Raw genomic sequence first — 14,553 nt, 5'->3', positions numbered from 1 at the left:
AACAGCATGAACTGACCACATGTACAAAATGGTGGTCAGTGTCTGAACAGCACCATTGCTCAATATTAATACCAATATACATCACAACTGATTATATGTCCTAAAGGGTTGTTTGCGTCAGTCGCCTTATGTTTCCACCAGTTCTGCTTTGGGGCGGACCTCCTTTAGACAGAACAGAAAATGACTGGGTTTTAAACAGTATGCAGAAGTAACATTCTAGGGACAGATATCTAATATGGAACTGTCTTTATTTACATGTTTAGAGCGGGGCCTTACCATTCCGAGCAGTTGCCGGGTGAGGTGAGGCTCACTTCCCAAAAATTGATGGGTAAGCGTTCAAACTAATGATAAATGACACACAGATTATCTGTTGGTGACGCTAGGTGGCGCACCTCTTATGTGGCCATTGCTAAGTTGTGATGGACCTGTCTCAGTGTTTATTGAGCTGGCACTGGTTTTTGCACAGTACTAGCACTTATTCATTAAGTGCACACTAGATTCACAGTAATATTCATGTTTTTACATACATTATCTGTGTATATTTTCTATATGGTTTCTCCTTTTATATTTTTTTTCAGGGAAGACCAACTGCATCTAGTGGACTCAATAAGAAGATGCGGTAGGACGGTCTTGTATGACCACTCTGATTTGATTTTGTTGAAAATTATTCTTTTCACACGCCTTCATTAGAGCACATTCAATAGTGTAATTGCAGTAGCATCCAAGCTTGGCCCTGAAGAATGCCAGTGAACTTTCACAATATGGCAGAAACATGTTGGCCCTAACTTTTGATCTCTACCAAGCAAGCTAGACAGTGATTTTGTCACACTGTCACTTCACTATTTTTTAATCTGACGTTCAGGCAAACGCCATTAAAGTTTTTTGTTTGCTTGTTCAGCCATTTTATACACTTCACTTCATCCTTTGCACTGCACATATCAGTCTCACCACCCATATGAACAACTGCGGTGACCAGACCATGGCCAAGTGATGCAATGCCAAAATACATCTGGGCATTTGCACACAAACCAAGGTCCGGGTGTCCTACATGATGAGGCTCCGCCACTTGGGTGGTCTGATAGGACTTTAACAGCATTTGTTGATAGCCAGTTTAATCACGTTTTCTGTGCAACATATCCAGTGTCAGTTTAACTTTCTCTGAATTATTCGACTTACAGGTTTCTTGTTGTTTATGCGGTTACACTGGGGGTATTTACCTGGTTTGTCGTTAAATAATTTCCCTCGGACCCTCCCCTACGAGTAGTTGTTATATAAGGTTCTCACAAACCCAGAGACTCACACACCCACTCGCAGACCTACTCAGACTCATGCACCCACTCACACAGCCACTCAGAGACCCATGCACCCATACAAAGACCCACAGAGATTCATGCAATTAGAGATCCACCCTGACACTCATGCACTCATTCACAGGTCCACTCAGAGACTTGCTCACCAACTCACAGGTCCACAAAGGCAGTCACATAGCTACTCACAGCCCCACCCAGCTACTCATGCTCCCACTCACACACACTCCGTCACGCAGCCCTCTCACAGATCCACTCACACATTCAATCACAGGCCCACTCAGACAGTCATGCATGCTCTCACACACCCTCTCAGACAGTCACGCACCCATTCACAGTCCCACTCAGACACGCATGCACCCACTTACAGACCCACGCACCCACTCACAGACCCATGCACCCATTCACAGAACCACGCACCCACTCACAGAACCACGCACCCACTCACAGAATCATGCACCTACTCACAGACTCACTCTGACATTGACGCACACATTCACAGACCCACTCACAGGCCCATTCAGACCCTCACTCTCCCACTCACACACCCAGTGAGGTATTCATGCAGCCACTCCCAGGCACACTCAGGCACACACACCCATTGAGACCATCACACACCCACTGAGACACTAATGCACTCACTCACATACTGACTCAAAGGTTACAGTTAGGAAACAAAATGTAACAAGCATTTACAATGCAATGGTCTCGGCATTATTAAAGGTAGAGCTATTGGCATTGCTCATGACATTTTTTTTTTTTAAAACATAAATGGTATTGTTATTTACAATGGCAATAGGTGAGCATTAGAGTAGTAGAGAGTATTCGCGGACACAGAGCCACCCACACACACACACACACAGATAGAGCCGTGGAACATGCAACAATTTCATTTTGCATTTTCACTGTTAGGGCTACGTCCGGTTCTATGAAAAAAAGCTTAAGTACAGTGATGTGCTCATTCTGTATCTTTGGTTTGGAATAAGCTACAGAAAAAGCCCAATCACTGTCCTTATAATTACTAAAAATCCAGTACAATGGTGAAGGTGGATTTTCGATAAAATATACAGGAATGGTAACTGTTTAAAAGTTATTCTTTTCCTGCCTGAAGTCCCTGTAAGACTACTTCACATTAGCCTGCCTGCAGCTAGCCTCTCTCTGTCTCACTGATGAGGTGTTAAATACTGCACTCAGAGAAGTGACAATGGCTTGGGACTGGCAGGGTCGATGGGAGGGGGGGGGTTATGAAATGTGACCCGGCTTCACCCAAGCTGGGCAGTTTGAGTACCCAGTAACGTTACTACCTTAAAAGAGACCGGGTTGAGACTTGTTCTTTTATAGTTTAGTATAAAGGGAAGTTGGATAAGAGTCATCTTTTGATCCCAAAACAAAATATTGCCTCATGGCTTTAGTATCAGTGGAGGAGGGAGTTGGCCACAGAACCAGTGTGAGGTGAATGAGTAGGGGGGCTGCTCTTTACCTTAACCACACACTAGGTGTGCAACCCACAGGTGCAGAAAGTTTTAACCATGTTGGATGTTACTGAGAATGGTGCACAGTGGGCTCGTTTGCAGTAAGGAAAACCTGATGTGCTGCAAAAGTGGGAAGGGTTGCCTTTGGGACAGTTTGCCTATTGGTCAGGAAGTGTCTAGGAGCCACTCATACCCACTAGCTAGTGAAAAAATTAATCTTGTGGTAACCCACTTTATGCAGTGCAAAACGATGTAATAATTCATTGTGTTAATTGGGTGTCGATGCAGTGTCATACACCTGCACATACATTGGTAACATAGTGTTACCTTTTGATATGAAACGCTGGCCAGACACATGTTTAGATCGTTAAAGGGGCGAATCAGACTTTCACCATTCCGAGGGCTATCAATGTAAGTACCACCGACCCGGGTAGCATTTTGCAGAAAGTGGAGGAAAACACATTAGAAATCCTATTGAATAAATATCTAACTACCACAAGAGGAGTTCTCTTTCATTGCAGGCTTGTTATTCTTGATTTAATAGTGTACCTGCTGAGTTTAACATGTTCATAGTATATAAATTGCAGGATTTCGTCAGTAAAAGGCGTCAATAGGAAAGCTAGACGGAAGGCTAGTTAATAAGAAGCAAAATGCCAGTTTAAATGATATCACCCTGCGAGACCGTATGATCTAATTCATTGATATGGTTCAATGCATTTGAAGGTAATTACAACATCTTTCGGGAAGTTGTCTACTGGTGCTTCAGAATGATTTTAATCACGTTAGTATTGTTTTCCTCTGAACCGGATGTGGGGTCACTTCTCTCCATGGGTGGCAGGCTAGCTTGACAGGTAGGCGTGGCTTCCGGGGTTGATTGACGTCTTCTCCTTTGTACGTGCTAATGGCGCTGGGGGTCCAGCCTCCGCTGAGCTCGAATACAGTGGTCAGCCAAACAGAATCGAACAAAGGTAATCGTCCTAACGGAATCGTAGTGACTCACACACTGATTCCAATGCTCAACGGAAAAACGGAAATACCGTTTAGGTCTCACAGGGAAAAGAAAGCTATTGTGAGAGGGCATTAGGAATTTCTTGCCGCTGTCCCAATAACATAGAAACGAATAATGCATTGAGGAATTCTTTCACGCCAACGCCTACTGACCTTCGCAGGGTGGGCAGAGCCATCCACCCAGGCACGAGCACAATAGGGTCGTACCAATTCACAACACATGGTACATGTCCAAGTAGATGCTTCAAAAGCGGTGCTTCAAAAGCAGTGCGTCTCCCATCTGAGTTGTGACAGCAGGTACAGCCCAATCACATCCTTCCTCAGCCCAGTGGAGTACTCAATGAATGCTCAGTGGGCGTGTCCTGCAGCCTCCTGAAGCGTTTGCAGTGAACTACACGAGGGACTACTTTAGCTCTCTCTGTCCCCTCCTGTTGGTTCCATTATAGCACCGAAAAGCGTTAGTCAATCACCCGCTGCTAGTAATATCCGATTATTCATCATCCATATGCTTTATATACGGATGGCAATCCTTTTTGATAGTTTTGCAATAAATCTGGCAAAGCCAGTGAGACTACTTGTAATGCCATTCATTGCATTTGTGCATGCAAAGCATGTAAAAAGCACTTGTGAATGCATCTGCTTGCATGCATGGGCACCTGAGGCTTACAACCAGATCTATTGGCCTTGCCAGTGCTTGTTTAATCTCAGATTTGGCTGAAAGAATGCGTTTCGTAGAAAGATACATTGAGCAATGTAATAAAATTCGAGAAAGCGACGAGGCGGCATGTTCTCGTTCAGCCTGCCTCAAACTACCGCCCATGTCTTTGGAAAACATATTTTGCGAGAGTGCTCCTCGCATGGGCTGAGAGCTGTGAAAACGTGGCACGGTCGCGATCTCCGCCTGGGACCGTGCTGGGGCTCAAAAACGACGTGGAAAACCCCTATGCAAGGAGGTGCCCACCTCAAGGCAATACACAGGGGACGTGGAAAAACCCTATGCAAGGAGGTGCCCACCCTAAGGCAATACACAGGAGACGTGGAAAAACCCTATGCAAGGAAGAACCCACCCCAAGGCAATACACAGGGGACGTGGAAAACCCCTATGCAAGGAGGTGCACACCCCAAGGCAATACACAGGGGACGTGGAAAAACCCTATGCAAGGAGGTGCCCACCCCAAGGCACTACACAGGGGACGTGGAAAACCCCTATGCAAGCAGGTGCACACCCTAAGGCAATACACAGGAGATGTGGAAAAACCCTATGCAAGGAAGAACCCACCCCAAGGCAATACACAGGGGACGTGGAAAACCCCTATGCAAGGAGGTGCACACCCCAAGGCAATACACAGGGGACGTGGAAAACCCCTATGCAAGGAGGTGCACACCCCAAGGCAATACACAGGGGACGTGGAAAAACCCTATGCAAGGAGGTGCCCACCCCAAGGCACTACACAGGGGACGTGGAAAACCCCTATGCAAGCAGGTGCACACCCCAAGGCACTACACAGGGGACGTGGAAAAGCCCTATGCAAGGAGGTGCCCACCCCAAGGCAATACACAGGGGACGTGGAACAACCCTATGCAGGCAGGTGCCCACCCCAAGGCAATACACAGGGGACGTGGAACAACCCTATGCAAGAAGGTGCCCACCCATGGCGCCCACCCCAGGGCAATACACAGGAGACGTGGAAAAACCCTATGCAAGGAGGTGCCCACCCCAAGGCACTACACAGGAGACGTGGAAAACCCCTATGCAAGGAGGTGCCCACCCAAGGCAATACACAGGGGGCATAAAAAACCCTATGCAAGGAGGTGCCCACCCCATGGCAATACACAAGGGACGTGGAAAAACCCTAGGCAAGAAGGTGCCCACCCCATGGTAATACACAGGGGACGTGGAAACCCCTATGCAAGGAGGTGCCCACCCCAAGGCAATACACAGGAGACGTGGAAAACCCCTATGCAAGGAGGTGCCCACCCAAGGCAATACACAGGGGGCATAAAAAACCCTATGCAAGGAGGTGCCCACCCCATGGCAATACACAAGGGACGTGGAAAAACCCTAGGCAAGAAGGTGCCCACCCCATGGTAATACACAGGGGACGTGGAAACCCCTATGCAAGGAGGTGCCCACCCCAAGGCAATACAAAGGGGACGCAAAAAAACCCTATGCAAGGAGGCGCCCACCCCATGGCAATGCATAGGGGCTGCAGGTAGCGAAGCCAGTGTCCGAGCACCATAAGGCCCCGTCTCCCGACCAAACACCAAGGTGCAGCTGTCTCTGCAGACGGAAGTCTAAGCGTCATCTTGAAAGTGGCCATGGGTCCAGTTAAAGGTGGCCGCTAATATCGCCATTACGGTAATGCGCCTCTATTACCAGACCCGCTATTACCGTGTGTGGAATGAGCCAGGGAAACGGGGACTCTGAAAACTGCAGAGATGGGGTGGAAGATCATTGGATGCCCTCGTGTTCTTTATGCTTAGCTCAGCTGATGGCCTCAGACCCCAAGAGGCCACGGAGCCCAGTACCCCAGCTCCAGACGCTAAACACTTCAGCAAGTACCGGAACCTCAGACACATGCAGCACGTGATTAAGAGGGGGGTTGAACACTACAACCACCTCATCATGTTCAGTCCGCACATAGGAGACCGCATGCCAAGACTACATGTCACTAGCTGGCTGCAGTCTCTTGTTAGACGGCTCTGCCTCTGCAGCAGACCCCAGACCTACAGATAGTCAACTTGTGATTATCCGAACATAGCGCTCCTGTCCTGAAAACGCTGTTTTAAGAACTACATATTTATTCCCCAGGTAGCCCCCCCCCCCACACACACACACATCATTTAGAAGCTACTCGATCTCATTAAAGTGGGGTCTGCAGCAGACCCCAGGAGCCCAGACACTGGCAGCGTGTGATTAACTGAAGAGAGGGTCCCTTGAAGCAGCGCTTTGAAGTCCCAGAGGCGGTTATCCAGGGCAGGCAGGGAGATAAACACCCAGGCTATTACTGGGGGCTTTCAGAGTGAGGACAGGTTCTGCTCCTCTCCCCTCACCCTGCCCCTGTATGCTGCAGGGGGTGGTCCTTCCCCACTTTATATTAGTCACATAGTTCAAAGTGTGCCCTCGTGTGTCCTAGTACTGAAATGTAGGGACATGCATATGAAGGACTAGTCACATACAAGGCAGAACTCGCGTGTGATTGTTCAACATCTTTGAGATAGGGTTATTGTGGCAGGAAAAGGTGCTTTCAGCCATGCTCTGCCCAGGGCTGCTCACTCCAGAGGAACGCGTGCACCCATCACCTCTGCGCGCACCTAGACACAGGGTGAATAGGGAGGTCACAACATAATTTTAAGGAGGAGGGAGAGAGGGGTGGGGGCCGGGGAGCGGCAGAGCACGACGGAGGAGAGCTGCAGCAGAGGGAGGGGGGGGGGAGGCGAGAGCGTGACCGAGAAGGGCAGAGGGAAGGCGAGCGGAGCCGAGCAGCTCCTAAAAGCAGAAGGGAAGGGAGGCGAGCAGCTCCGAAAACACCACCACGTTTCTCCGAGGCAAGGAGAAAATGCCTCGGAGAAACGCACGGCCATTTTCGGATTCGGGGGCGTGTTTTGCTGTTTTGAGTGACAGACAACGTCACTGTCTAAAGAACAGCAAAACTTACGCCCCCAAATCCGAAAAAGACGGAGCTTCTTTGGAGGGACGGCTCTCTCCTCCAATGGCTGGCCTCCGTTTAGGAAGCCAGCCAATGGAGGAGAGACAAGGACAGAGGCAGGTTTAAGCTGCCACACTAAACAACAATAATTCTTCGGACTTGGCCTACGGCCAAGCCCTACGGTCCCTCGACCTAAAAACATAGAAATTCACTGAAAGAGACAAAGGTTACAGGGACATTATAGTTAGCCTCAGACTTCACTCATACAAAACCATAGTAATTCAACAATTATAGGTACTTGAGCTAACTACAACTTACGCTCCATATATATATATATATATATATATATATATATATATATATATATTTATATATATATATATATATATATATTATTCACTCCGCTTCCCGATGCACTCAGGATTCTCACCAGCCGGCAAGCAGTACACGGACACGGACCAGTTAGGTGCTGTAGTTTTTAATAGCAGAAAAAAGTCAAAGACGTTTCGGCTCAACGGAGCCTTGTTCACATGACAACGTTACTATATATATATATGAAACAACTGGCAGATGAACCCACAAGCAAGATACCATCAGCTGTGCAAGCAAAAGTTTATAAATATATAAACAACAATGTTGTGTTCTATCATTATCTCAAGATGCTGATAATGACCTAGCGCAGGAGACTAGACATAGGTAGAATAATTTCTGTATCAGCTCCCCACCTAAAACTTTGGGGCTTTTAAGAGTTACCTGCAACCTTTTTTTGCATAATTTATGCAGCACTTTAAGCCTGAAAGTGTATTGTCTTGACTTCTAGTTGGTCATTCCTTGTGTCTGGACAAAGCTATACCTCTCTGAAGAGCTATAATAAGAAAGAAACATGTGTCAGAGGTTGCTTTTATTAATTTCAGGTAGGCTTGGATGGTATTTTACCAATGCAAAACTAATACTGAACCTGGAGAGGTATAAGCCTTTCTCATTTTTCAGCTCATCATGGATGTCACTAGCTAATCCTATGCTTGAAAACTTTGCTGTAAAAATGACAAAAGGCATTGTCACTTTCTAGCTTAGCGTGGATGGCACTGTACTAATCCTATGCTTAAAAACTCTGCTAGAAAAATAGACATTGCAGGTGAGCAGATTCAGAGTGTTGGTGGTGTTAAAGAGGCAGCCCTACACCTAAATCTGCAAGAGCCAATATTCTCAAAAAAATATAATTACTTACTTCCTCCAAAACCAAAAGCATTGTTTATGTCATTAATGAAAAATGTATTGTATGACAGTTTCTTCATATTTGCATGCAAGCAACGGTGAATTAATTACTGCAATTTCATATCACAGCTTATCACATAGATGTTTTCTATGTGATCAGTATACGTATAGTTACAAAACTGGTTGACTATGTAATCTCACCCTGTATATGTAGTCCAGTAAAGGAGCCTTTGGAGAATGTTGATCTTCAATAACAGCAGTCGAAATGGGCTCTAGTAAGCTTTTCATTGGTAACGCCATGCACCAATCCAACAGGCAAAGTAATAAAGAAACTATAAACTGAAAAGCAAAACTTTATTATTATAGAGAATATTACACAGTCTCTAATCTTGCTAATGAGCATTCCTGTTGACTAATGCTATTTTCCACAGTACTATGACAGAGATTAAATATAACCATTGTAAGAAAAAATACTTCCCTTTAAGAGTGTTTCTCCAGTATTTATAACCTTCAGAAAATATAGCCGTAAAATATCCGTGGTGAGTCATCCAAAGCATGTCCCACCACTATCATGAATTCAGAGAACATACAACACTCTCACACCCACCTCCATGGTGTCCAGGGATGTTCAAGTTAGGCCTAGCTATCCCGAAAGGCTACCAAGAATGAAGCAAATAAGCGTGGCTGGGGCGGAAGAAACTTGAGTCACGATGGGTAATGTCTATAAAAGAACAAGAGGTTGTCCATACCACTCCAGAAAATATTGCGGGAGCGTTTGAGCGATATTACAAGACTCTTTATGAGGTCCGCACAAAGGCAGGAGACTCTCAGATACGCCAATATCTCCAAGGTATTGACCTGCCCTCCCTTACACCCGAGGAACAAGACAGTCCAGAAGGTGAACTGACATTGGCGGAGGTTACCGAGGCCATAGGCCGACAGAAGGCAGGTAAGACTCCGGGCCTAATGGTCTGCCGGGTGAATTTTTCAAAATAAACAGTGCATTGTTGGCGCCCCATCTCCTCAAGATGTTCCTGGAATCAAAGGAACAAGGGTGTCTCCCACCAGATAGGCTCTGCGCATTGGAATAATATATCCTATAGATTTGACGTAGGACTTAGGTCTACTAGGTCTCCTTCGAATATATTAGACTTAATTGTGAGTGCCAGCTAGCTCAGAGTTCACTAGAAACTTTCTCGATTAAACAAGAAGGGACTAGTTTCTGACAACCGCATAAACATGACAACTTTGTTTCCGCAAGAATAAAACTAATCTTTAGAGTCTTGGAAACAATAGATAGATATTTTACTAAGTCAATCCTGCATGCTTCATTTCTTCAGAGGTGCAGAGAAATAGAGAGACGGGCGTTTTCAATAAAAGGTTTATTGAACAGTCTTCTTTCTCAGACAGGTAAAATGAACGGCTACAATCGTAATACTGGTTGCAAAGTATAATGCGTACAGTAAGAAGAGTATTATAAAATAATACTGTAAAAGCATTGTATGGTTCCTAGACCATAGATAAATACATACATAAATAACAAAGGCTAAAAAGTACTCAACTGGTGCTTCTAAAATATGCCTACCCCGATGTACCTAACCTTAGTCTAGTACGAGGGAAGAAGTAAGTGAGGTGTAGCATAGGTTTAGTTTTCTTTTGCCAAGAATAAAACCAGGATTTCTCTTAGGGTCTAATCAGCTCCGTACCTTGGTTTTAGAATGAAGCAGGTCTGGTATCTCTGTCTCGGGACTCGATTTCCCAACACCCCGCAAAGCAGGGGCGACCTTAGGCATGTGCAAGCTGTGCACCTGCACAGGGCCACCAAACCCCAGGGGCCACCACGCCAATATATATCCACAATATAATAATCCTCCAAGGATGGATATATATTTGCGTGGTGGCCCCTGGCAGGGATTTGGCGGCCTCTGGCTCTGTTCCACTTCCAAACTTCCGGGACCCCCCCCCTCCCTCCCCCCTCTTCACTGGCCTCCACGCTCCGCCCCACCTGGACCCCCTCTTCCGGGGCCCCCTACCTACGCTCTCTGCCCAGGGCCGCCATGAGCCTCGAGCCGTCCCTGCACGAAGGGAGCTTGGAAACACTGGAGCTGGATTCTCAGCAAGAGAAAGGCAGCCTCTCTGTCAGTGCATCAGCTGGAGGGTCGGCTCCCTTCGGCACTTGCTGTAGCGAGCTGCGTCGGGCAAGTAGATAGTCGAGCTGCTCCGAACCACCATGTCTTTGCTAGGGCAAGTGTAGGCATATTTATACCTTGAAGGTGCCTGGTTTGACGTAAAGTCGGACATAATCACGTCACCAAAGAATCCCAAGGGAACGGTAGTTCTTTAAAAAAAACGCCATGATTTCTAGGACAAATCAATATTCAAGTAAGGGGATGTCCCTGACTGCTGAAGCCGAGTTTTCCAAGAAATCGTTGTGGCTTTTTGGAACTAGTGGAAGTAGCCATACCTGTATTTGGACTGGATGGGTTATGTCTAAATAAGGGTATGATTTCTATGCCTATATAAGGGCAATGGGATTTATACCTATATAAGGGCATGAATTGTTCAATTTCGCTTGGAAACCAAAACGCCATACAACAAGTGTGGACAGATATAAATTTCTAAAGCATGTATTATGCCCCAGTGGGCGAAATCACATCTGTCACCATTGTTGGGACGCATGGTTATCGGGAATGTGGAAGGCATTGAGAATTCATGAAAGGGAGTTGTTCACTGTAAAAATGTCTTGTAGTGGTAGAGATAGTGTAGTGTGCCCTTATCGAAAAAAAAAAACAGCAAGTGAAATAGGAAAAAAAGGTGTGAGAAGAAAAAGTGGGTCAGTTGTTAGTGGGAGGGGGTCTGGGAAAGAGGAGTTGGCTATTACAGTAATGTTCAGTTAGTCAAAGGCAGGTTAGAGGTGTACACTCATTGCTTCATCAGCATTTAGACCGTTGGGTGTCTTACAGTCCAGTAGGATTATATATCTGGATTCCAGTCTCCCAAGGGCTAGTTATCGATTGACCCCCCCATATGTTCTTCTTAACACTGTCTATTACTAGGTATGTCAGGTCTTCCGCTCTACCACCGTGGTGTGTGTTTTTGTGGCGTGCCACAGGGTATGCAGGATCGTCATTCCCGATTGCCCGCAGGTGTTGCAGTATCCTCATGTGTATGGGATGTATAGTGCTCCCTACATAGATTTTATTGCAGGTGCATAGCAGTACGTACACCGCGAAATCAGTTTTGCATGTGAAATTTCTGATTTCTAGTGGGGATTTCCTGAGAGGTAGAGGGACTTTACTCGTATTGATGCCGTGTTTGCATGCTTTGCACTTAGTGCACTTGTAAAAGCCATTCTTGCTTTTAAGCCAGGTAGTGTCCTTATCTTGCATTGGCACACTTGTCACTAGCTCCTGCTTCATTGATTTAGCGCGCCTGAAAGTAAGTTGTGGCAGTTTAGCCCCTGCAAGGCCTATGGTGGGGTCACTACGCACAATCGGCCAGTGTTTGTACAGGATCTTGCGTAGTTTGGAGTGGTATGTGTTGTACCCTGAGATCAGTCTGGGTGTGCCCTTGGTTGTTTCCTAGGTGTTTGTTTACTGGCACTGGGCTTGCAAATGAGCTCCTCCCTGTGATTTGTCAAACATTTTTGTTCTGCTTTGGCCAGGGTTTTGGTCTTGTACCCTCTGTCTCACAGTCTGCTAAAAAGACCATCTTTGGAATTCTTGAAGCTTTCTTCAGTGCTGCAGTTATGCTTCATTCTGAGGCATTCCGCAAAAGGGATGCTAGAAATTAGGCTAGTGAGGTGGAAACTTTCGGCATGCAAGATGTCATTACCTGATGTCGGTTTCCTGTAGGTTCTAGATTGTACCTTATTGTCACAGACGTAGAGTTCCAAATCTTTGAAGACAATGGTGTTTTTGCTGGTGGTGCAGGTACATTTTAAATTGAGTGCATTATTATTGAGTTCACTGGTAAAGTCAGTTGCACTCTGTTCACTGCCCTTCCATAGAACGAAGATGTAGTCGATGTAGCGACGGTACAGCGCTACATTTTCTAACATTTGGGTGTGGTGTGTCTTCATGAGTACTTGCTCCACCCACCAGCCCATATGCAAGTTAGCATAGCTGGGGGAGAAGCAAGTACCCATGGCCGTGCCCTGTGCTTGTTTGAACAGGAGTCTGTCGAACATGAAGGTGTTGTTCTGAAGACACCATTCTGTCATCTGTAACAGCATCATGGTATGTTGATGAAGTCCTATATCTCTAGTACCCAAGTAATGTTTGAGAGCATTTAGGCCATCCCTGTGTCCAATACTTGTATAAAGACATTGTACATCCAGTGTAACAAATACGTAATCATCATGCCAATTACAGTCAAAGATTTTGGCCAGGAAATCCCCAGTTTCCCTTATATATGCAGAAAGACTCTGCACAAAATTCTGGAGCGAAAAGTCAATGAACTTGCTTGTGTTTTCGAAGAGCCCACCAATTGCTGATATAATCGGTCTGCCTGGCGCGCACTGCTCCTTCTTGTGAATCTTAGGTATTAGACATGAGTTGCGGTGTCACCGGGTAATTGTTTTTCAAAAATTCAAACTCATTTTTTGCAATTAACCCTGCTGTTCTCCAGTCATGCAGACTCCTGTGGTATCTTTCTTGGATGTTAGCAATGTTTGTGGCACTGACTCGCGTGTAGCAGTTCCTATCTGTTGGCTGCAACATTGCTTCTCTATTATGCATGTCCAGGGGCCAGAGGACAACGTTCTCACCTTTGTCTGACCACCTGACCAAAATGTCATTACGTTCCTTGGTTTTTTTCATGGCAGCAGCGTATGCAGTTCTCTGGTTGTGTTTCATCTTGGTGAAGTCATTGCTGCTTTCAATGGCCAACTCCTTGAGATCTTTAATTACTTTCTCTGAAAAAATGTTGATGTTATCCTTGGGCATGAGTGGACAGAACACAGATTTTGGTTTGAATGGAGTCTGGATAGTAGTGTGAATGTTTATGTCTGCATGGGTGGCTGCTTCACCAGCACTCATGATCTCAGTTTCCTCGCAGTTGTCTATTTCAGCCATTTGTCTTATAAATTGCATGTCTGCCCTATTCAGAAAGTCCGTTGAATTAGATACTGCTTCTCCATCAGGTTTTTCACTTGCTTTGTCTTGGGTGTTAAAAAAATGCTTGCGTAGTTTGAGTCTGCATATGAACTGATGCAGGTCTATTCTAGTTTGAGTGTAGTCAAAGTTAGTTTCTCTGCAATAGGAAAGGCGTAGTGATAGGGTTTGTTCTTCCTTCTGTGTTAGAGCCATATTTGATAAGTTGATAACTGTGTTGTTACTTTCAGTTGTGCACATCATCTCCGTCTGTTCCGTCTGTATGTTCATTTTCCTGCTCCTTGTGTTGTGCTCGCCCCATCTCCTGTTCTTCCTCCTTCTGCTCCTTGACTGGTAGTCCTGTTTGGAGTCTGCTCCTGTCGCAGGAGTCTCGGCCGAAGGCTCATCAGGCGCTCTACCCGTAAAAAAGCGAATTCTTGGACGGGTGTTGGGACTCTTCATGCTTGGATCCCACTTTCCGCACCTTCAGGGTCGGATTCAACTTCAGAACGGACTTCGGATTCACTAGGCTCAATGTACTCCTGCTGGCCACTACCCGTGGCTGATAATTGTTGCTGGCGAATATTGTCAAACTTCCTAGAGAAAGTGTATATCCTGCCGCACAAGTAATCATTCCTGTCACGTTGGAATTTGTGTGCTTTGCGTTCCTTTATCGTTTGCTCATATTTTGATATTCAATTTTTAATCTCTGCTAGGCCTATATTGACATCATCTTGATTTGATACTTTATCAAGCTCTTTACAAATTTCCTCTAGCTTTGCCAGAATTCTTTCTCTGTCTGATGTGG

At 45.8% G+C, this 14,553-nt stretch overlaps 1 protein-coding gene across 5 annotated transcripts in view; it reads right to left on the bottom strand.

The window, feature by feature from the left end:
• RALGAPA2 (Ral GTPase activating protein catalytic subunit alpha 2) overlaps positions 1-14,553 on the bottom strand; it is a 1,907,250-nt gene that overhangs the window by 703,087 nt on the left and 1,189,610 nt on the right. For all 5 annotated transcript variants that reach the window (XM_078649331.1, XM_078649327.1, XM_078649328.1 and 2 more), the window contains one exon: positions 8,854-8,991. In XM_078649331.1, the coding sequence (XP_078505457.1) occupies positions 8,854-8,991 (138 nt within the window). The remainder of the gene's footprint in view (positions 1-8,853; positions 8,992-14,553) is intronic.

Source organism: Lissotriton helveticus, chromosome 6 (genome assembly GCF_964261635.1).
Source record: "Lissotriton helveticus chromosome 6, aLisHel1.1, whole genome shotgun sequence".
Taxonomy (NCBI): domain Eukaryota; kingdom Metazoa; phylum Chordata; class Amphibia; order Caudata; family Salamandridae; genus Lissotriton; species Lissotriton helveticus.
Note: the sequence above shows the minus strand (reverse complement) of the source record. Positions and strands in the feature narration are given on the sequence as shown.